We start from the raw sequence: 24,194 nt of genomic DNA on the forward strand, positions 1-24,194 counted from the left end.
TCAAATCCAGCCTATGCAGGAAAGTCTGTGAAACTCTTATCTCCAGTTAATCACCAGAAAATTGGAAGTGGCACTGTGGCTCAAGTGACAGAGTTCTAGCCTTGAGCTGAAGAGCTCAGGGACAGTGCCCAAGCCCAGAGTTCAAGCCCCACAACCGACAAAAAGCAAAAACAAAACAAACAAACAAACAAAAAACCCAAAAATAAACAAATATGAATTCTAATAAATGGTCATTTGAAGATACAAAAAGAAACAGGGAAAATACAATCAAATTCTAGGATAAAGTATTTTCCTATAACAGTAAGTGAAGCATGGGAATAGCAAAAATGAGGATATGCACAATATTGAATTTTTATTCTTGCTTTTTTACATACACTTAAAAGTTCCTATAATATTTTTGTGTGCCAGTCCCAGGGCTTGAACTTGGGGCCTGGGCACTGTTCCTAAGCATTTTTACACAAGGCAAGTGCTATACCACTTGAGCCACAGCTCCACTTCTGGTCTTTTGCTGGTAAACTGAAGATAAGAGTCTATGGACTTCCCTGCTCAGGCTGGCTTTGAACCGTGATTGTCAGATCTCAGCTTCCTGTTTAGCAAGGATTACAAGTGGGGACCATCAGCACCTGGCCCAAGAATTTTCCATAATTTAAAACAAATTAAAGAAAACGTGTATTTATCTGAATATTGAGAATGCTATACATTTTGAGGGTGTTATTCCTTTTAAGAAGGACAAATGTCTCTGAATAGATGCACAAGTTAAATAAACATTCATCTTAAGTAGAATATAAAACCTATGTCTAATTGCATCATTGTAGGTGACTAAAAAGTATTTTTATGTCTTTAGAATCATAGATATTTGCATTGCAAAATGGAAAATGTATGTCCCCAACTGCAGACATTCAAAGTCTTATCTGGGCTTCCATTCATTTATATCTTAGCAGTGTTAGTCTCTGTATAACAGCAAATAGATAAGTCCAATGAGAGAGAGAGAGAGAGAGAGAGAGAGAGAGAGAGAGAGAATAGGAGAAGAAAGAAATGACAAGCTTTCCTTTCTCCAATTCAAATCAAGTTACACAATAATTTTCAGATAATTTTTCTTTCCCCTGAAACCAAAGAATGATCTCTCTTAAGGTTACAGAAAGGAGGATGATTTGCAAATGTTAATCAAAAAGCTGGCACCGAGTACTTCCTAGGTGTCTACATCAACCAAGATGAGTATTTGAGTTAAATTTTGTTTTTTTTGTTATCATAAACAATGCATATTTAAGCATTATTAAAATATTTCAAATGTAAATATTATTACATATGTAACCATTTACATAAATAATATTTAACCATCAAACATTAATTCTAATGATTAAATATTATTAAAAATCAAATAATTAATAATTATAACAATAACTTATTCATTAAATTATTGGTTACACAATAAAATATTATTACATATTTCAATATTCTCATATTTTAAGGTATGACCTAAATGAGAATATTTTAACATATTAAAATAATGCATGTTTCAAAAGAAATAAAATCCCATGACCTATCATGCATATACCACTACAAAGAATGGAGAATCTTACAAACTATATTAGTACACAAGTAAAATATTTCCTAAAAGAAATCTGCCAATCTGAAAACTTAAAAGTAAGAAGAAACCTTTATGAATACCTACTGAAGAGATTAAAGAGGTAATGAAACCTTTTTAGCACTTTTAGCCAAACACTTCAAAGTATTTGTTATAAGTTGAAAAATTATTCTAAATTTCCAGTAATATCATACCATGTAATATGAAATGAAACCATATGCCCAATATTGGAAAGCTATGTGGCTTTGTCTTTCTGAGTAAGATGTGGCAGTCAGCTTGGATATCCTCCTATAAGCTGGGAAGCTGAAGCTGAAAGATACATTCCAAAACCAGACTTTAAAGACCTCTGGAAGGAACAACAAAATTACTGAATTAAAACTCCACAGAGGAAAGGCACAGAGCCTCTGCCTATTTGAAACTCTTGTCAGAGAAAAGAGACATTAGTGAATTTCTTGGTAGTCACATGGGTTGGATCCTGAAGGAGTTTCAAACTGTAGTTCCCATTCCTCCATAGGATGAGTGGCATCAAGTCTGGGAGGTACAGGAATGGTGTAGAGGGCGAGGATGGCTGAGTGAAATCTCCTGATCTCTGGCAATACTCAAGAGTTAAGTCTTACTCTGCTAGGTAAAAGCCCCAGTAGGTAAAGGTGCCTGGAACAAGTATATAAAAGATCTTTTATGCCCAGTACCTGTGGCTCACACCTGTAATCCTAGCTACTCAGGAGGCTGAGATCTGAACATTGCAGTTCAAAGCCAGCATGGGCAGGGGAGTCGGTGAGACTCTTGTCTCCAATTAACCACCAGAAAAACCAGATGTGGCTCTGTGGCTCAAAATGGTAGAGCACTAGCCTTGAGCTGAAGAGCTCAGGGACAGCTCCCAGGCCCAGAGTTCAAGCCCCATAACCAACAAAATAATAATAATAATAATACATAAATAAATAAATAAACAAATCTCTTCCTAAAGAAACATCAAAATTTAGAGCTAAGTAATGTATAAGAATAAAGAAGAAGGAGGGAGTACAAGAAAAAACACAGATAGTATTTTGTGAATAAAATAATATGGTTTGGAAATGAAATAGCAATTAAACCTGTATGAAAAGGAGATACATACATACATACATATTTGGATAGAGGACTCAAGTAGAAGTATCAATATTCAAAAGACCAATAAAAGATTATATACCTGATTAAATATATAAATAGATGACTGGAAGACCATAAAATTGAGTGATCAAACAAAACACTTATTTATAAATGTATGTATGTACGTGCATATGTTACTGGAGTTTGAAATCAAGACTTCCTGTTGTATTCTCACTAGGCTTGCTTAACTAGTACTCAACCACTTGATCCATACCTCTAGCCTGGCTTTAAGCTGCTTATTTTTGGAGATGGAATCTCAGGGTCTTTTATACCCTGACTGGCTTCAAACATCAGTCCTCCAGGTGTCAGCCTTCTGAATGTCTATGATTACAGGCATGAGACACCAATGCCTGGCTGCAAAACAACCATTGACTTTATAAAAAGAATGTGATCTCAGATGGAAAGACTGGATGCAAAAGGGAATAAGAAGCTGAGAAAGTGATATGTGTCTGTATGTATGTGTGGATGCATATGTATATATATATATGTATATGTATGCATGTATGTATGCAACTGCATGTTACTACATATTAATAAAGAAAATATTAAAAAAATAAAGAATTAACCCAAAGGGCAGACTTGAAATCTCTCACAGTATTCAAAGCTCTCAGGACAAAACAGAGATAGACTAGGTCAGCTAAAACAGAAATCTATTTTAAAGAAACACACTTTAAATATAGGATATTAGATAGGCTGAAAAAAATGAAACAATGCACACTAATTAATAGCAGATGAATTATTATTACAAGAGAAAAAGAGGAGCATCGCATAGGGATAAAAGTATAACAAATTTAATGATTGTAAATGTACCTGGTTAATACTGTTTCAAAATATATAAAGCAATAATAGAAGTAAAAAAGAAATTAAGATATACAAGATTTGGACTGGGAATATGGCCTACTGGCAAGAGTGCTTGCCTTGTTTACATGAAGCCTTGGGTTCAATTCCCCAGGATCACATATATAGAAAATGGACAGAAGTGGCGCTGTGGCTCAAGTGGCAGAGTGAAGAGAAGCCAGGGACAGTGCTCAGGTCCTCAGTCCAAGGCCCAGGACTGGCAAAAAAAACCCAACAACAACAAAAAAACCAACAACAACAAGATTTGACCAACTTGATTAATGAAGTTAGTACAAATGAGTTATCTAGAATACTATATACAAAACTGTGGACTCTTTTCTGTCAACGAATTTCAAATGACTGATTATAGTACCCCAGCATGTTTGTTCTCCAACAGAATTAAAGTAGAGAACAACAAAGAAAGATATATTTGAAAATTGAGCAACCTAGTTCTCAGGGTCACAGAAGAAATTACACTGAAATGAGAAGGTATTTGTGTGGAACAATACTGAAAGTTCAATATATCAAAATTTCTGGGACATAGAACAACTTATACCTTTAAGTGAATATATTGAAAGAGAATTAAGGCTGAAAAATCAATGTACAAGCTTCCATCTAGAAAAATGAATTATACCCCAAGTAGAAGGAAGGATAAGAAATCAATGAAGTACAAAGTGGATATGCAATTTAAAAAATAAGTAGTGTTGAAAGTTTATTCTTTGCAAAGCTTAATAAAATTGGTAGATTCCTAAGTGGATATTTCATGTGTGTGTATGTATGTGTGAGAGAGAGGGAGAAAGAAAGATAAAGATAAAGGAATAAAAATTACTGTTGCTCTTAGAAACAAAAAAGACATCATCAGTGTAGATTCTACAAACATTGAAAAAGAAGTAAGACTACTCAGAATAATTCATGCTAATAGATGAGTAAAATGAAGAAATATCTTTAAAACCACATATTAGAATGATACACAAAAAATAAATGGAAATTCTAAAGAGTTCTCGATCTGTTCTGGGACTTATAACAGTTTGAAATTATTGTTGATTTCCCTCAATAGAACATAAACACCATGACAACAGAGACTTGTCAGTGTTCTGACCATTGACTCTCCAGTATATGAAACATTGGGATGTCTGATACAACGCAAAATAATAAAAAATAATCACTTGTGGAACGAAGAAGGAAGATATCAACCTCCTCCGCAAACCAGATAAAATTAAGTAATAAATACAGCTGTTCTCTGCAAATGATGTCTTGTAATGATCTAAATCCTGGCCTTGATAAAAACATATGATTACAAACTACATCCTTGGCCAGCCTGGTTTTGTGTGTGTGTGTGTGTGTGTGTGTGTGTGTGTGCGCGTACGCGTGCATGTGTGTGTATATGTATATATAATCTCCTCTATGTCACAATGTTAATAGAATTTACTACTTTTAAAACATTGTATTATTTATATAGCACTTACTTTTTCTATATAAGATCTTTTTTCGAGGTACTATGACTTGAACTCTGGTTCTTGCACTTATTCAAATGATGCTCTTAGCCTAAATAAAGTCTTATATGAGAAATTATTGCAAGGGACATTTCATTTCCCCTTGAGGGGTGGCATATGGTTCTCTGTTGTAGTTCTAAAACAGCTATTAGCTTAACTACTTGTTCATGTGAATCCTTATAAATCACTCTTGTATTCTCTAGTTCTTGGTGCTAATTTTCCATATATATTGTCTACCATTTCGTTATTTTTTTAAGGATTCAAACTTTGTAAACAATACATGTTGGTGTTAAATAATGAAACTAGTAAGTGTGTGTGTGTGTGTGTGTGTGTGTGCGCGTGTGTATGATGAGTGCATGCTGGGTGCTGTCCCTTAGCTTTTTTGTTTAAGGCTGGTGCTTCACTTCCAAGAATTTCAAATGGCTGACAGTTTCTCCAGCCATTCTGATGTTCAAGCAGATTTTGAAGCAATCACTTTAGTTCACTAAGTGGAATCCCACAGATTCTTCTTTGTTTTCCTTCCTTTTTAGTATAATGCCTGGAAAAAATGGCCATTTTCTCATTTCTGTCTCTGATAAAAGTATATAAAGCAGGTGTCAGTTACTCTCCTTAGGTGCTCAATATTCTTTTAGGAAACTTCCACAGGAACACAGTAATGTCATTATTCTTTGACTTGGTCATGCCATCTAGATTTTCATGAGATCTATCATCTCCCGAGGGTGGTATTAAGCTGTGATCAGAGAACTGATGTTCCAGAGAGCTTGTTCATAAACCAACTGTAGGCAAACTGTGTGGTCTTCACAAGTTCTTGGGGCATCCTGGAATTGCTGGTCCCTTAGGAACCATTCATGGGTGGATACCAGCAAGCTGGGTGTCATGCTAAGTTACTACAGACTCCTCAGAGTTTGTGCTCTAAAAGATAGAATCATCCCAAACCTATAAAGTCATCTGATAGTCACCACAGAGGACAGAAATGATGTCAGTGGAAGATAAGGAGCTAAGCTCTGAGATATTGGAAAGGGGTAAGGAAGGCTGTGGAAATGGAGATAACACAGAGAAAGGTCCCTCCGTGCCAAGGCAAAGAGGGCTCATCTGGTAAATGGAAAATAGCTATTCACCTTTATTTGCATGTAGATTGGTTTGTTACCTACTATTCTAAAGTAAAGCCAACCTCATTACGAATATAAAAAGCAAATCTTTTTAGGCCCTCTTACTGTTTGACTAACACTGACATCAGAGAAAATCAGTACATAAGGCAGGACTTCTGTTCTCTCCCATATTACGCTGGACAAATGAACACAGATTTGCTCAAAACAGATTTCTGCTTTTAAATGCCCAGCTAGGCATCATTTTTGGCACTGTAACAGGGGAGGTATGACATATTAATCCAGTGTAGGCCTTGAATTCTCTTTTGAAGTTTAGAAAAACACTGTTTCTCCTATTAAGAATGAGAACAAGGGGCTGGGAATATGGCCTAGTGGCAAGAGTGCTTGCCTCATATAAATAAAGCCCTGGGTTCCATTCCCAGCACCACATATATAGAAAACGACCAGAAGTGGTGCTGTGGCTCAAGTGGCAAAGTGCTAGCCTTGAGCAAAAAGAAGCCAGGGACAGTGCTCAGGTCCAAGCCCCAGGACTGGCAAAAAAAAAAAAGAATGGGAACAAGTCAAAAAGTGGTAGCTCATGCCTGTAATTCTTAGCAACTAAAGAGGTTGAAATCTGAGAATTACAGCTCTAGCCAGCTGGGGAAGAAAAGTCCTTGAGACTCTTATCTCCAATGAAAAGCCAGAAGTAGAGCTGTGGCTCAACTGGTAAAGTGCCAGCCTTGCGAAAAAGGAGCTAAGGGACAGCACCCAAGCCTAAGCCCTGAATTCAAGCCCAGTACTAGACAGAGAGAGGGAGAGAGAGAGAGAGGGAGAGAGAAGAAGAAGAAGAAGAAGAAGAAGAAGAAGAAGAAGAAGAAGAAGAAGAAGAAGAAGAAGAAGAAGAAGAAGAAAGAGAGAGAGAGAGAGAGAAACATTATCTTCTCTTGAACCAAGTGTGATGTCAAGCAAATGCCACCCAACCCACACAACCCTGACAGATGAAACTGAAACAAAGCTCATGTAAAAATCAAGCCCTCTGGGCATTCCCCATTGCTTGATAAATGTTTAGCAAGTTTCTGAAAGAAAAAGAGGCCTGCCGCTGGTAACCGAGGAGGAGGATGAGGCAGAAGGATCACGATTTCGAGACCAGCCTGGGCTACACCTTGGGGGATGGGAATATGGCCTAGTGGCAAGAGTGCTTGTCTTGTATACATGAAACCCTGGGTTCGATTCTTCAGCCCCACATATATAGAAAACGGCCAGAAGTGGCGCTGTGGCTCAAGTGGCAAAGTGCTAGCCTTGAGCAAAGAGAAGCCAAGGACAGTGCTCAGGCCCTGAGTCCAAGACCCCAGGACTGGCAAAAAAAAAAGAAAAAAGAAAAAAGAAAAAAAGAAAAGAAAAGAGAACTCTTCAGGATATCTTGGGACGAGGAAGGTATAATGCAATCAATCTCTAGTTCAAGCTTAACATAAATTTATAAACATGTGAAGAAACACAAACTATAGTAAATATTTTGTACCTATTATACAGTAAGGATATAATGTCTCATCTCAGATTGCAGGATTTTTTTTTTAGATTGCAGGATTTTAAGGTATGTTTCTTCATGTAATCATTCCTCCCAAAGGTATCAGTTTGCCTTACTTGTTAGTGACCTGTGTAGTCCAGGGGTGATGATGAAATGCCAGGAGCAGAATGATGTAATCAAAGTCCGAAGCAGCTTTCTAAGAGTGGCACATCCAGTATTAAGATACAGATATGGGAAAAGAGGACCTCCTTTTCCCTCAGGGCACAGGTGTGGCTAATTTGAACCAATGCTAGAATGGCTATAGCCACCCAGCAACCCCAAGACAGTCTTGTTACTGTTAGGGGGCAGTACAGGGGACTGAACTTGGGGCCTTGCACTTGCTAAAGCAGGTGGTGTTTGGCTTGAGCGTGCTGCCTGCCCTTTTTGCCCTGGTTATTTTTGAGGTAGGATCTCGATTGATGCCCAGAAAGCCTGTGTTTCGTCATGGTGATAGGGATGACAGGCATGCGCCACTGCACTTAACCATCATTTGAAATGAAACCTTAATAGCTGAACTTTTATGCCCAAGTTGGCCTTGAACTTCTGTCCCCTGGTCCCTGTCTCTCAAGTAAGTAGAAGTACCGGCTTGAGTCAGAGAGCTTGGCTTAAACTGATTTTTTTTTTAAACTGCTGGCTCAATGTAGACTAGACCCAGTCCTATTTCTAGATGTTATGTTCTAGGACATTTTTATTTATTATACTCATTGTAGTTGATGTAATTGATGTTCTATACCTGCAGGGTATCAAGAGCATTGTATTCATTCATTCCTTCATTCATTCATCATTTTTGTGCTGGTACCGGGGCTTGAACTAAGGGCTTTGCTTGGCTTGTCTACTCAGAGCTGGTGCTCTACTACTTGACCATAATTCCAGCCATACTTTTTCCTGGTTAACTGGAGGTGGGGTTCTCACAGATTTTGCTGCCTGGGCTGGTTTTGAACCATGATATTCTAGGTCTCAGCCTCCTGAGTAGCGAGCATCATAGGCATGAGCCACTGTCACCAGGCTTACCTTTATTTTAAAAACAATAAAGTTTCAACCTAAAGGTGACACCATTTGCCTGATTACTGACTCCAAATATTGAGTCAACACTTCTTCCACAACAATCTCCCTATGGTCTACACAACCAAATTGTACAGACATTTCTGGAAATGGTGGTTTCTGGAAATTCAGGGAAGCAAGCTTACGATGCAATAAAAATTTTTTTAAAAGATAAAAAGTTAGATTTGGAAATTTAGTGATCACAGGGCATTAAGAACTCACCTAAGTTCTTCATATTTCGACTTCCTCAATTATACGGGAAGAAAAATGCCAGTCCTGCCTACTTTACCTCCAGACTTTACCTACCATACCCAGACACCTGTGCTGGAAGAGCTAGCTGGCTATGCTGACCTATGTGAATATACACTGCATCTAGTATATGTTCTAAGTCACCAGTGCTGTGTGTGAGTTCAGCATGGCCATTTCCTGGATCTTTAAAAAAATAGGTTAAAAATGTGATGACATGTTGGCAGTGAGGTGGTCTTTGGCTTGCAAGACAGGGTGATCTGTCCACATAACTTCCTCTGATCATCACCACTGTATCCCCCTTCAGAAGGTCTGTGGCCATTTTCTTCTCTTGAGGATGTAAGTCTAGGCTTGTAGGCCACAGCATCTGTTCTCAACAAGCTGGATATTCTCCCAACCTCTCCTCCCCTACTCTCACAAGCAATTTCTGCTATTCCATCCCCAATGTCCTCTAACCAGCCTGCCTACTTTGACTTATTTAAAACATTATAATGAACAGCTATGACTTTTACAAAAAAGTACCTTTTCACAAACTTAAAGTGACTTATTACTTAAATACCTGAAGATGAAACCAGCATTTTTATAGCCTTAACTTGTCTTATAGAACTTTAAACACAGAAATGTAACTGTCCCTCTAAATATATGAATGCTGTATCTGATGACCCCAGTTGAAAATACATGGGAAAAAAATTATTCTATAGGGTTGGGAGCTGGCAGCTCCTTCCTATAATCCTAGCTACTCAGGAAGGTGAGATCTGAGCCAGCCCAAGCAAGTCTGTGAGACTCCTATATCCAATTAACCACCAGAAAACTGGTAGTGGAGCTGTGGCTCAAATTGGTAGAGCACTAGCCTTGATATGAAAAAGTTCGGGGACAGTGCCTAGGCACTGTCGGGGACAGTTCAAGCCCCATGACTGATAAAAAAAATTCCCTAAACAACACGATAGAACAATTACCACAGAATTACATTATATGAGATATAAAATAGTCCAGAGAAAAGTTAACACATGTGGGAAGGAGTCCCTGCCTGGGCTATAGGCAGATACTGCACCATTTCCTATAAGGCACTTGAGCACGTGGGTGACTATAACAGATTACTTTGGCCAACATCAACAGCTTCAATGCACAAAAATAAATAAGGAAGTACTCATGAGAAACATCACATGAGAGAAAATGTGAAGGAACTATTCTCTTTCTTTGAATGCCACAATCAGGATCTATCATCTATTCCAACCACCCACCCAGTGTCAGATCAGATTCAAACACCAAAGTCTGTTCTATCAATAAGGCACAATGTGGTAAACTTTAAAAACTCTAAACCACAAAGCTTTTTTTCTTCTCTATTTGCACATTCAGAGTTCTCAGCTAAAGCACTCAGCATATGGCTCCCGGGGAACAAAAGGGCACTGTGTCCAGGACTTGCATTAAGTAGTACATACTCTCTGAGTGTAGCATTCTGCCTCTCTTACCAAGGGGCAGGAATACTGGATTTATTAATGACATTTAAATGGGTAATTATGGCTGGGCATAGCTGTGTACCTCTGAAATTCCAGTTACTAGAGAGATGGATATAGAAGGATTGCAGTATGAGACAAGCTTGGGAAAAGTTAGCTAGAAGCTCTATCTCAACAAACAAGTTGAGCATGGTGCTGTTTGTCTGTGATTTCAGTTATCCAGTAAACAGAAGGATCAAGGTCTAAGTGAGGCCTGAACAAAATATTCAAGACACTATCTGAATAATGGGGTGTGGCTTAAGTGGTAGAAAATCTGTCTAGCAAGTGTAAGACCCTGAGCTTAAACTCTAATATCACTAAAAAAATAAATAAAAATCAAAGTAAATAAAGTAGAAATTACAAGAAAGATCCCAATGAGCCACTGTCATCACCACACTTGAAGTTCGTACCCCTTAACTTTCCATGGTTTATAGACCACTGTTTATTCAAACAAGCAGAAAATGATTTTCTATGGAAAGAAGCCCAGGAGGGTCGGGAGTGTGCTGTGAAGCTCCACTCATTATCCCAGCACTGCCTTTGACGAGGGGAAATCCAAAGGCTTGTGACTCCAACAAGAAGGTAGGTGGAAACCTACCACTAGGACCCAGGACTTTGGGCAGATGCAATCCTGGTAACCTCTATGGTGCCCTCCTGCCCCCCCCATGCCTTCCCAGCCAGTACTGGGCCAGAATGTGTGCCCATATTGCCTGGCCAATGGGTTGAAGATGTAGGAAACAATGAAATCATTTTATGAATATGAGGGGGTCAAAAAGCATTTTAAAATGGCTTCTCAATGTCCTTCAAGACAAATGGACACGACAACAATAATGGATAGGCAATCAAGGGCAAAAGCCACCTTCTTATAGTACCAGATAAATCAGCGACATGCGCAAGATCAGTTCCCAAGGACTGGATCATTAAAGTTTATGAACGCTCACGGGCTTCCCTGTTCTTACTAGAAAACTCATCAGTGGCTTAAAATAAGATCATGACATCTAGACATCTTCTGCTTGACCACTAAGCTCTTGTGAAAGACAGCTCATATTCCTAGGCTAAGTAGGAAGCATAAAACGGAACCAAAAAAATTCAAACAAAATAAAGCCAGAATGAAAGCAGAAAACTCACTGCTCCTTGAGTGAACTTGGCAAGACCTTGAAAATGAGGAAGTCTGTGGATTTTACTCTCGTGCACAACTTCTTACAATGGTTTTCCACTTGAGTTCACAGAGCAGGAACCACAGGCTTGCTAAGGATTGCTGGTGCCGCTCTTTATCCCTACCATGTCAAAGCCTTTCTACTAGAGGTAACATTCCTCAAATGTGAGATTCTAATTCTCCTATAAGTCAGAATTCCACTGAAGTGTAAATCTCAACATAATGAAAAGGCTTCACAGTTACATTCCTTGGCTGTAGCTACAGTAGCAGGTTCTTCCTATCCTATGAAGAACCTAGGAAATCATGATGCTGGGTTTTCTCTGCGGTTATAACCCATTATTCCACCAACACTCTCCTGCTACGATGACAAGTGTGTGTGCGCGCGTGTGCGTGTGTATGTATGTATGTGTTGGAACTGGGGTTTGAACTCAGGGCTACATATTCTCACCTGGCTTTTTTATTCACAACTGGTGCTCTGTTACTTGAACCACATCTCTACTTCTGGCTTTTTGTGGGATAATTAGAGATAAGCATCTTACTTTCCAGTCTGGGGCTGGCTTTGAACCAAGATCCTCAGAACTCAGCCTTTTGATTAGTTTGGTCTACAGGTGGGAGCCATCAGCACCCAGGTAATAACAGATTTTAAATGTTAAGATTTCAGTTTTACAACTTAAAAGTGTTTCATGGTTACCAATGAGAAACCCCTGGACTGTCAAAATCCTTTGGTGTATGTATAGATGCAGAGGTTTGAATTTGGGAATATTTTAGACATAGTAACCTGTTCTGTTGAATAATACAAACAATACTGACATAGCCTCCATTAAGCTTAGGAAATAGAAAAATATACTTAGGTCAAAATTTTCTCAGAACTACTGCATCTAAAATAGGCAAATTGTTAGCTTTCCTTGATAATGTCAAAATATTTATGTGACTATCAAATGAATATAAAATCTATATTGGCTACATATTTTGTTCCTTGTTTCTGGTTTGTTGAAAATGTTTACGGTTTGAACTCAGATAATCTACCTCTTACGTCATGTCCCAATCCTTTTTGCTTTTGTTTTGACTTTATTTGCCTGGGCCACAATCCTCCAATTTATATTTCCCATGTAGCTAGGATGACAGACAAATACAACACCCCAAGTTTTATTAGCTGAGATAAGAGCCTAATAAACTTTTTTCCTAGGCTGAATTCAAACTTCAATCCTCCCAATCTTAGCCTCCCACATATCTAGCATTACCGGAAGGAGCCACTGGACCAAACTCCTTTGTCATTCTTCTACCTAATGCTTGTTAACAACAAGTTTGTTTTTTTTAAAAATAATTTTCTGGTTTTTTTTCTTTTTGGCCAGTCCTGGGGCTTGGACTCAGGGCCTGAGCACTGTCCCTGGCTTCTTTTGGCTCAAGGCTAGCACTCTGCCACTTGAGCCACAGCGCCACTTCTGGCCATTTTCTGTATATGTGGTGCTGGGGAATTGAACCCAGGGCCTCATGTATACGAGGCAAGCACTCTTGCCACTAGGCCATATCCCCAGCCCCAACAACAAGTTATTTTTGTTTTTGTTTACTAATAAGCTTTGCTTCACCTTTGGTTTGGAAAAACATTTTCACTGGGTGCATGTAGGGTTCTTGATTGACCATTCTTTTCTTTCACTATTTTAAGAGAGTTATTCCATTGTCTTCTGGCCTCTTTCTGATAGAAAGTAAGTACTTCTTCCCTTATAAAAATGTTTCTTTTTTCCCCCCAGGTTGCACTTGTGACGTTTTCATGAAGTTCTGTTCTTCAGTAATTATCTAGGGGCTTCCTAAATCAATTTCTCTCTCTCGCTCTCACTCTCTCTCTCTCCCCCCCCCCCGTGTGTGTGTGTGTGTGTGTGTGTGTGTGTGTGTGTGTGTGTGTTATTAGTCTTATCAGATTGGGATATTTGTCCATTCATTCTTCAAATACTTTTCTTGCCATATCATATCTCTCCCTTCCTTGTAGGTTCAAACTCCAAACTCTCCCTTGCAGTGGACAGTGACTGAAACCTTTGTTCAATCCCATAGCCTTCTAGTAGGCCCTTCCATGGGGTTGCCTGTGGTTTTGCTCCACACACCCCATACTTGTGAGCCTCAGGAGTTAGTCAGGGACTAAAGGGGATGTGCCACATGAAGATCCTCCCTCTATGGCACCTTCATTTAGAGCTTACCCTGCCAAATTCCTAGGCACTCGGGCAGCTTCAAACTGATTCCTTAGGCTGAGATTGTGGTTTTTCTGCTCCATTTCCACTTGTCTCATGCCATGCCCTGTACTGGGGGGGGGGGGGCAGGGGAGGGAGTGCTGTTTAAATGTCCAACTGCCATTTATCCTTCATCCATGGATCAAAATCTCTCCTGGTTCTAAATCTCTTGAGTTACTCTTTGGTACTTCCCAACATTTTTTTTTTTTCTCAAACAGAGTTTCAGGTTGGTTGTGAACTCATTATAGAAGCCCACTGAACAACTCATGGGGGGAAAGGGAAAGGGGGAGGGGGAACGAGGGAGGAGGTAACAAACAGTACAAGAAATGTATCCAATGCCTAATGGATGAAACTGTAACCTCTCTGTACATCAGTTTGACAATAAAACTTTTTTAAAAATTAAAAAAAGAAAATATAATGACCGAAGTCCACAAGAACATCTTCCTGTATAACATGCTTATATTAAACTTAGAATTGACCTATGGATTCTATTATAAGTAGGAAGATTAAAATCTTCACTGAATGCTAAAGGCAGAAATCAGAAGGTGAAAAATGAAAATTCAGTAAATCTGTTTCAAAGATAAATTAAACTCTAAAAAAAAAAGGCCAGGCTGGTTTTGGGGTTGCAGTCCCCTGTGCTTAGAATATAAGCACATGCAGCCTGGCCCAACTGCTTTGTAAAATTTTATTCTTTATCCAACAGTTACAATTGCCATTGATCATTACAAGAACCCACCATGCCCATTCCAAAGCTATGACTCTAGGGAGCCAGGGAGCAGAAGCACTTTTTAACTCAGTCCATTCTCCCCAATCTTTTCTTTTATGATTTATGGTACTTTTAAGCCCTGATTTAAAAAATTCATAAATATAGTTGGCATATTTTACCTAAAAGTAGGGTTTTTTTTGCCAGTCCTGTGGCTTGAACTCAGGTCCTGGACACTGTCTCTGAGCTTTTTTTTTTTTGCTCAAGGCTAGCACTCTACCACTTGAGCCACAGTGACACTTCCTGCTTTTTCTGTTTATGTGGTACTGAGGAATCTAACCCAGAGCTTTATGCATGCTAGGCAAGCACTCTACCGCTAAGCCCCATTCCCAGCCCGCCTAAAAGTTAGTTTTCCTATAGTATTTTTTAATATTTTGGCTTTTAATTCACTTACATTTTATTTTTTTACATAGCGTTTAAGATAACGATGCATAGTTGGGAATGTAGTACAAGGATAGAATGCCTGGCTAGCATGCCTGAGGCCATGGGTTCAACTATTAGAACCACAAAGGAAAGATGAAAGGAAGGAATGAAGGGAGGCAGAGAGGGAGGGAGGGCTGGAGGGAGGGAGGGAGGGAGGGGGGAAGGAGGGAGGAAGGAAGGGAGCTAGAGAAGGATGGATGAAAGAAAGCAAGGAAAGAAGGCAGGAAAAAAGGAAGGAAGCAAAGAGATAGGATAGGAGGGAAGCAGGGAGGGAAGAACGAGAGGAAAGAAGGAAGTCCAACTCTATTTCATTATTCCAAGCAAACAAATACATTTCTCCAGTACTATCCTTCACATCTGAAGAATCTATCCTTTCACCCTGGCTCATGAATCTTGGGTTTCTCTGTCATAAATCTAGTCTCATACAAACCTTTCAGTTTGTTCCAGAGTTTAGTCTCTGCCTTTGGCCTTATAGCCATACCCTAATTGTTGCAGTTTTATAGTGAGTCTCATTATCTGGTAGAGCAAATCTCTCTTGTTCTTCTCTAGAATTGCTTTGCTTACTATTTTTATTTTTTCAAATAAAAACATGAAAAGTACTATTGAAAAGAATCAACATCCTTAAAATATAAAAATAAAGCCTACTTATTCACAAACATGGTATACTCTTGTACTTGTTCAGGTCTCTTTTAATGTCTTATTAGTTTGTCCACACATATAGTTTTTTATTCTATAGTATTTACATGATAAACTATACTGCTAGCCTAGGGGTTTCTTTTTGGACTGATTAAAAATATTCAATATTATACTGAGTTGATATGCTCTATTTCAAAAGTCTCTTTTCAAATTATATCCATATTTTTTCATCCAATCCATCTCAATTTACCCTGTTATGTAAAATAAAGTCTATAAAAATCTAAGATTCCTTCCACAATAGCCATCTAAAAGATTTTTACTTTAGCATTCTCATTGGCAAGCAATTTTGGATGTCAAGAGCTTATTAAGTAGGGCTGGGGATATTGCCTAGTGGCAAGAGTGCCTGCCTCGGATACACGAGGCCCTAGGTTCGATTCCCCGCACCACATATACAGAAAACGGCCAGAAGCGGCGCTGTGGCTCAAGTGGCATAGTGCTAGCCTTGAGCGGGAAGAAGCCAGGGACAGTGCTCAGGCCCTGAGCACAAGGCCCAGGACTGGCAAAAAAAAAAAAAAAAAAAAAAAAAAAAGAGCTTATTAAGTAAATTACTTCCTTATATCCTCTATACTTACCAAGAAGCTCCATGGTCCCTACTTTCAGTGTCGGTAAAATTAGAGTCCAAAAACATATCTTTGTAGATTCGACCAACAAGGCAATACATATCGGAAGCGACTTGGTCTTCATTTTGCACCATGGGTAGCATAATATCAAGAGCTTTTGCTCTGTCTCCAGGGAGATTTCTCCTAAGGTGGAGAACATTGTTTTGAAATGGATCACAAAAGGAAGGATAGGCCCATTATCTTTTTTAAAACTCTAAATAATGTATCGATTCACATCAGTTAAGTTTGGCAGGAAAACAACAGCAACTAGATTTTGAGAGTCCTCTATAGAGCTCTGTGGAAACCCTCTCTGTCCTATTGCTCATCTATGGGGATGGACAGCAGCTCCTGAAGTGTTCTCCCACTTGTGCTGATGGAGTTGAACTTACTCCCTACAGTTGTTCTGACTTCCTGTAGTTCATAGGTAGATTCAAGTTGGTCAATGAGGTAGAAGCACAGTCTGTGGCCTTGAAAAAGAGTCAATTATTCCAAATAGAGAGAGACTTTTGACCTAAGGCTTTCGAAGGCTTTTATTTTAAAATTGTAAGAAAACTAATTCAGATAGTTCCAAAAGTAAATCTAACCCAAGAGGTACATAATTTTGGTGTGTGACCTATGATTACCTAAAGAAGCTGCTCTCCAGGGCTTATTTTAAGATAACATATGCAAATTCTCTAGCATTCACATTTCTTGGATTGCAAAAATATTAAGCTAAGTAATAGAAGCCAGTCACAAAACATATACTATGTAATTTCATTTACAAACCAGTCCCTCACAAATAGCAAGGGACAATTGTATTTGCTAAAAGGGCATGCCATGTCTATTTAACAAAGTATAAATACCAAATATAAACTTTGTCAGAGAAGAAAAAGAAACATTGCTGGCAAAATATAAATGAATCAGAAAGAAACCAGAACACATGCTCTTAATATTTCATATAGCGGAGACAGCAATGTTAATACTATGTTCTAACAAAAAGTCACTGCAACATGACAAGAACCCTATAAATAACCCATGGGCAACACAATAATGCATTCATATATGTGGAGGAGAGTGCCTGCTTCTTACCTGTTCAGAGCAAATGCATAGTGAAACTTCACATGGTGGTGAGAGGCCAAATCAAAGGTTGGCAGCTTTTCTAAAGTCTCTACCAGCTTCACAATGGAATCATAGTCCTTATAAGGAAAAGGAAAATGGCAGAGTTAAGGCATCAAGAAGAAAGAGCTGACAATGAAATGGCTTTGGGCCCTTAAATATATGAATCTGAGGAGAGCATTAAATGAGGAAAATCCCATGAAATATTTTAGAGAATCTAGAAGAAACTGCTATTGTGATTTTTTTCTGTTTCAATTAACTGGATAAAAATATTAAGTATGCAGTTGTCATATTTGATAAAAAACACACAAAGAAATAAACAACAAAAACACCCAGCAGGATGATGCTCTATTATCTAAAAATGACTAGTTCATTCTCCACACAGCCAGACTCAAATCATGTATGCCTGAAGCTAGCAGACTGGAAAGGGTTAGCTTTGTGAGTAGTTTTTCCTTTGTGTTCTTTCAAGGACAAGTCAAATATTTATAATGCAAGTATTTCTTAACCATTGTTGGGTAATGGATCATTTTCATTTATCAGAAAAAATCATTTGATGAAAAGTATAGAAGGATCAATAAAAACTTACATGAGCCAGGTGCCAGGGGTTTGGGTTTGTAATCCTAGCTACTCAGGAGGAAGCTGAGTTCTGAAGATGGTGGTTCAAAACTAGTCTGGGCAGGAAAGTCCAAAGAGACTCTTATCTCCAATTAACCACTAAAAAGCCAGAAGTGGAGGTGTGGCTCATGTGGTAGAGCATCAGCCTTGAGAGAAAAAGCTAAGGGAGCACACCCTGAGTTCAAACGCCAATACAAGTGTGCACACACGCACATGTTATATGAAGCAGCTTAAATGATTTATTAGTTAGCTGAAATTTTACATTAGCTCTCCTTATTCCTCTCACATGCCACACGACAAAGCTTTCACCTTCCACATCTTCTCACCTGGATGTCTCTGTAGGAAAGTAACAGGTTGATGACAATATCTGCTGTTAAGACTTCAATGTTATCAACTCGCTGCCGGATCCTTGCCAATTCAGCTGCCAATTCTTTACCAGTGTATAGATTCCGAGCTTTCCTGATATCATTGAGTATAGATTCCCGAAAATATTGGCTGGTAAAAAGAAAACCACACACATACATTTCGAAGAGTTAACACTGGAAGAGTACACTGAAAAACTGTATAGAGAAAAGGATGAAATGTTTGCATTAAGATGCATGGAACACCTCATGCATTTGGCATTATTAAGAAATTTGAAGCTTGGCATTGGTGGCTCACAGCTGTATTCCTAGACACTTAAGAGGTTGAGATATGAGGATTCTAGTTCAAAGCCAACCAGGGCAGAAAATTCTATGAGACTCTAATCTGCCAAAAGATGAGGTGGTAGAGCTGAAGTATCTCAAGTGGCAGAGCATCAGGCTTGAGTGAAAAGCTAAGCAATAGTACCTGGGCCCTGAGTGAGTTCAAGCTCCATATTAGCACAAAAATAAAGATATTTGAGAGTCCATGTATTTCTTTTAATTCTCCTTTTACTTAGAAAAGGCCCAAACTTTATTACAGTTTATTTTGAAGAGAAATGATCCTAAATAAATGAATTCTGCCTATGATTTCAATATGCCATACTTTTACTTTCCAACTCAGCATTATAATCCTTTAACATAAATGGTTAACCAAATATGTAACTGAAATACATTTACAGAAACTTTTTTAGAGTTTTGGCTCCTTACACTAAAATTCTCTGCCATGTATTCTGATGTTTCTATACTTGATTTGCAAACATCTTTAGCTCTGTCATGACATAATTAACTCTTTTCTGGGTGGCAGATGTCAAGTTCTACAAAGGAGATAAAAATGCAACAGGTAAATTATAATAGCATCTGTTCTATCCCTTTAGAAGGCACTGCACATTGTTTCCTGGTTATTAGTCACCTAATAATCTAAGGGCTATATGATAAACTACAGGAATAAATGAAGTAAAGCCATGCCCTGTGGCCATCACACAAATGGCAGCCCTAAGAATTACCTGGAACTTGCTTGGGCCACCTTCAAAAGCTGAATGAAACGATCCGTGAGAGGTAAGCAGATGGGTCCCAGTAGCAGGTCAAAGTTGGGGTGCATGAGCTCTGTCAAGCCTTTCATGAAGCTGCTGTCACAGCAGTAGACCTTGTTATGTGGAGTCACCATGTAAGGGACAAAGGTGTAGTTCCTGGTGCACATCTGGGGAGAGAGGAGATGTCTCTCCTGGGGATGCCACAATGACACAATCCCGGGTCTCACAAAAACCCTCATTTCTTATTTATCATCCATGCAGATGGAAATTTCCCAATTTGTTTAATTACTTACTTCAATATGATTACAGAGGATACCAAAAAAAGGTATTTCTATCAACCATGAAATAGTTATTCACCAGCTCCCATGGCTTAAAGCACTATGATTCATGTTGTACGGAAATATGAGTATTTAAAAAGTGCAACTTTCGGCCTTCAGGGAACTGAACTTTCAGTCAGAAACAGAATAGAAATACAGGGAAATACTGTGAGCTAACAGCTCTAGTGCTTTCCTGTGACCAGCCATGCCGGGATTGAAGCCAGGACACAGCTAATCCCCTAGAGCTGCTTTCAAAGGTTAAACCTACTCATCTTGCACTCACTCAAACGAGACTCAGGAGTTAGCATCGATGATCCATGCTTTCCCTCCCACACACTGTCCTACCTAGTCTGCCTTCACAATGCATCTGAGATTCGGCTCTCTGCCTCCCTCCTCCCTCTCGTTAATCAAGTCCCTGCACCAGAGCACCTGGCTGAACTTGTGCAAATACTTTCCATTGGTCTCCCTGATTTTACCTTTTTTTTTTTTTTTTTTTGTCAGTCTTGGGGCTTGAACTCAGAGCCTGGGTGCTGTCCCTAAGCTTTTCGGCTCAAAGCTAGTGCTCTACTACTATAGCTCAGATCCACTTCCCATTTTCTGGTGGTTAATTGGAGATAAGAACCTCAAAGGACTTTTCTGGCTGGGCTGGTTTCCAACTGTGATCCTTAGATCTCAGCCTTCAAAGTAGGGCCAGGCTTCTGGCACTGGCTTTACTTCTACTTTTACCCCCTCTCCCACCCCGGTCCCCGTCTCCTCTCCACCCTACATCAGATAGCTTTCCACAGTTGCCTGAAGCCCTATCTAGTACAGTCAGGATGAAGATGAGACCCTCTACTAGAATCCCGGAAGGCTCAACCCCTGAAGATCTTGCCTCTCACTACCCTTGCCTGGCTTCCTCCCCTCATTCACTATGACCTGAACTCATTGAGTTTCTATCATTTCCCAGATCATGCTTAACTATGGGTGTATTCATGCCAAAAAACACTGCCTGGAAGAAGACCAAGGGAAGAGGACCGGACATCTGGAGTCAGCAAATCTGACTAGCGCTTAAGGCTCAGGGAAGGAAACTGAAGGCAAGCAAAGGTTCAAAACCATGTACTCTGGAAGGCTGAGTGTAGTGGTGTACACTTGTAATCCCAGCATTTGAGAGCTGAGGCAGGAGTATCTAGAGTTCTAGGTCAGCCTGAGCTACTGCAATACCCTGTCTCAAAAATGAACAACAACAGGGCTGGGGATATAGCCTAGTGGCAAGAGTGCCTGCCTCGGATACACGAGGCCCTAGGTTCGATTCCCCAGCACCACATATACAGAAAACGGCCAGAAGCGGCGCTGTGGCTCAAGTGGCTGAGTGCTAGCCTTGAGCGGGAAGAAGCCAGGGACAGTGCTCAGGCCCTGAGTCCAAGGCCCAGGACTGGCCAAAAAAAAAAAAAAAAAAAAAAATGAACAACAACAGAACCTATATGTCCTGGGCAATAGAAAATCAAAAAGAATCCAGAGCAGGGAAGAAAATACAACCACAGCTGTACATCTTGCTGTAAAGACAAATAACAAGATATACCAAAAGAGAGAAACAAGATTTAAGGAAATTGAGAAGGAACTGCATACCATGACCAAGTGGACAGCAATAGCAAAGAAGGAAGATACACACAAGCTAAACCCTGTTGGACTGCACATGTGCAGAAGGAGTCAAAGATGAGTTCAAATGGAGCCACCTAAAAAGAGTGCTAATGTGAGCAGAAACTAAGAACCATGCTCATTTATTTATGAACACATCACACTCTGAGGAACTTGCTGAACATTTGGTAATAAATTCAAACAAAATTCAACTTCCAAAACAAAACAGAACAAAACCTTCAGCAGACTGAAGTTTGATTGGGGTGGAATAGGTGAGAGGATGGATGGATGGGATTAACAGAGGGGACATCTTTACTCAGCCCTTGCAGGCCAAGGCCTAGTCTACCATAGTGCAGTCACACGTTCAGCTTAAGTATGGGACATGCATGAGCAATACTCACTGAAGAAGATGCTGTTGCCTCTCATTTACAGGCGGGAGAAAGGTAGATTAGCTCAAGCAGCTGATCTGTAATATGTCTGTGACTAGACCAAAGACTCACCAACAAAAGAGCCAGAAGTGGAGTTATGGCTCAAGTTGTAGAGTGCTAGCTTTCAGCAAAGAAGCTCAAGGACAATACTCAGGCTCAAGCCTCGAATCAGCACAAAAGCAAAAACAAAACCAAAAAACAAATGACCCTTTCTCTATTAGGTTTACTATTACCACAAGGCCCACGTGACCACCTGTGTGACTGACTCCCACTTTCCAACCTTCTTTCACCTTCTACGGGAATCTTCCATGAGCTGACTGGCTGTATACAGAAAATAGACAAGAAGTGTCAAGTGTCCTCTCAGATTTAATTATTTATGAACATATTACACTTTGAGACACTTATATGTCAGTAATAAAGCAGTAACAAGTCTGATTTACAGCTAAAGCCTGGGAACTGCAAGAGGTTGAATACATTCAACTGTTCCTTTGCCAAGTTCTCCTTCACGAAATGACTGAAAGACTGATCAGGAAGGGAGAAAACCAAAGTCCTGTCTCTACAGTGTTACCAAGATCTTATGGCATACCCGTTCTTTGACACAAGCTACTGCCTGAGCAGCAGAGAAAGGAAAGGACATTAGGCAGAAGGTTTCCCAGGAGCAGAGAAAGGAAAGGACATTAGGCAGAAGGTTTCCCAAAGTTTCTAGGGCTTAAGCTATGCATGAATTATCAAAAAAAGAATAGAATCAGAGACTCTTATTTTAGAAACTCATCATCACCCAACATGACAAAAGAAAAGTTTTATTTATTTATTTTTTAACTTTTTATTGTTGGTACTTGAAGTCTTGGGCTTGAAGTCTGGGTCTTATGTCCTCATTTTGTTTATTGCTCAAGGCTGATGCTCTATTACTTAAGTCCCAGTTTCACTTCTGGCGTTTTGCTAGTTAATTGGAGATAAGAGTCACACAGACTTTTCTGCCTGGGCTGGCTTTGAATTTGTGATTTGATCCTCAGATCTCAGCCTCCTGAGTAGTTAGGATTGTAACTGTGAGCCACTAACATCTGGCACAAAAGTGAAGTTTCAAATCTTCTCAGATGCAAAAGGAGAATGGATTAAAAAGCCAATAAGCCCCTAAAAGTACTGTCCAAACTTCCAAACACTCAAATGCTTAATAAAGTTCTGTATCCTCAGAAGCCCTAGTAGCATGAGCACTTGTGTATAAATCATGAGCCATACATCACTCGTGGAGTGCTGGGCATAGCTATAATGAGCTGTGCATCACTAGTGAAGTAGTGAGCACTGAGAATCATGGGTCTGTGTAAAACTAATTCTGAAAGAGGATGACTACCAGATGTCTGGTGCTGAGGTTTGGCAGTGGAGTGGTAAAAATGAGAATTATACAAACAGCAGGCAAAGCACTCCCTAAATAAACCCCATGGTATAGGCCATCAAAATCCTTGTTGAAAAACACCCAAGCATGCTAAAGCTTTCCCCAAGTTCCCAGCCCCAAGTGCATGTGGTGGAGTTCCTTCTCAATGCTCTGAAGGCAATGATTGTATTTTCAGTGTCCCATTATCAACATGAGAAGACGGGGGAGGGTGATAGGCTGCAGGAGGCATCAGGATGCACACAAACTGGGCCAGGGGTAAGAGGGAGCGTGCACAGGGCATTCAGTGAGGTTGTTCCCATGACTCTGTGCCTTCCAGAAAGATAACAACTGCTGAGAAAACCACTCTACTGAAATAATGAAAATTAATGAGATGGGAACATCTGTTTCTCAAGTTAGTTCCCATATAAATTAGCAATGTGATTATAGTAATTTCTACTTGTAGATTGCTACTGAACTTATACTCTGAAGTAGGTAGATAATAATCCAAAATAAATAACACACTGCTATGTGAGCAAGCTGCCTTTTAGTAATAAGGTACTATTTCTCTAATAATTAAACCTTCTTTTTGCAAAAGAAAGCCCCATATTTCCAACCATGAAGGCATGGCCATGAAACAAAGACAGTGACCTCTCTCTGGTCCATGCTTTCTCTTATGGTTATAAAACCCCCCCAAACTCAAAATCAAATCTTATTCTCATTGTCTTCACTGTTTACAAAAAAAAAATTCTGATTCTGTTTTTCAATGTCATATACTACATGAAGGGCATGTAAATGTGGTAGGAAAATCAGTGAAGCTTCTGGAAAGAAACACATTGAATCAAACGTGTACAACCTTCAATTGTTCAACACAACCTTCAATTGTTCAAGGACACCCAGCACCTGGACCACAGCAGCTTTCTCAAGTCAGTGAGCAACTTGCTTCTGATGCACAGGTACCATCTGAACTTCTCATCTATTGGCTTC

General features: G+C 39.4%; 1 protein-coding gene across 12 annotated transcripts in view; it reads right to left on the minus strand.

Moving 5' to 3' along the window:
• The window catches only part of Map3k5 (mitogen-activated protein kinase kinase kinase 5), a 182,124-nt gene that overhangs the window by 82,585 nt on the left and 75,345 nt on the right, over positions 1-24,194 (minus strand). For 10 of the 12 annotated variants that reach the window (XR_007212119.1, XR_007212120.1, XR_007212121.1 and 7 more), the window contains exons 4-7: positions 19,456-19,649; positions 18,377-18,545; positions 17,409-17,515; positions 16,314-16,484 (exon numbers count right to left, since the gene is read on the minus strand). Coding sequence is in view for 9 of the 12 variants with exons in the window: in XM_048354152.1 (XP_048210109.1) it covers positions 16,314-16,484; positions 17,409-17,515; positions 18,377-18,545; positions 19,456-19,649 (641 nt within the window). In the remaining 3 variants the exon portion in view is untranslated. The remainder of the gene's footprint in view (positions 1-16,313; positions 16,485-17,408; positions 17,516-18,376; positions 18,546-19,455; positions 19,650-24,194) is intronic. The other 2 variants (XM_048354154.1, XM_048354157.1) reach the window with 2 other exon arrangements.

The sequence above is a fragment of the Perognathus longimembris genome, chromosome 9, assembly GCF_023159225.1.
Source record: "Perognathus longimembris pacificus isolate PPM17 chromosome 9, ASM2315922v1, whole genome shotgun sequence".
NCBI lineage: Eukaryota > Metazoa > Chordata > Mammalia > Rodentia > Heteromyidae > Perognathus > Perognathus longimembris.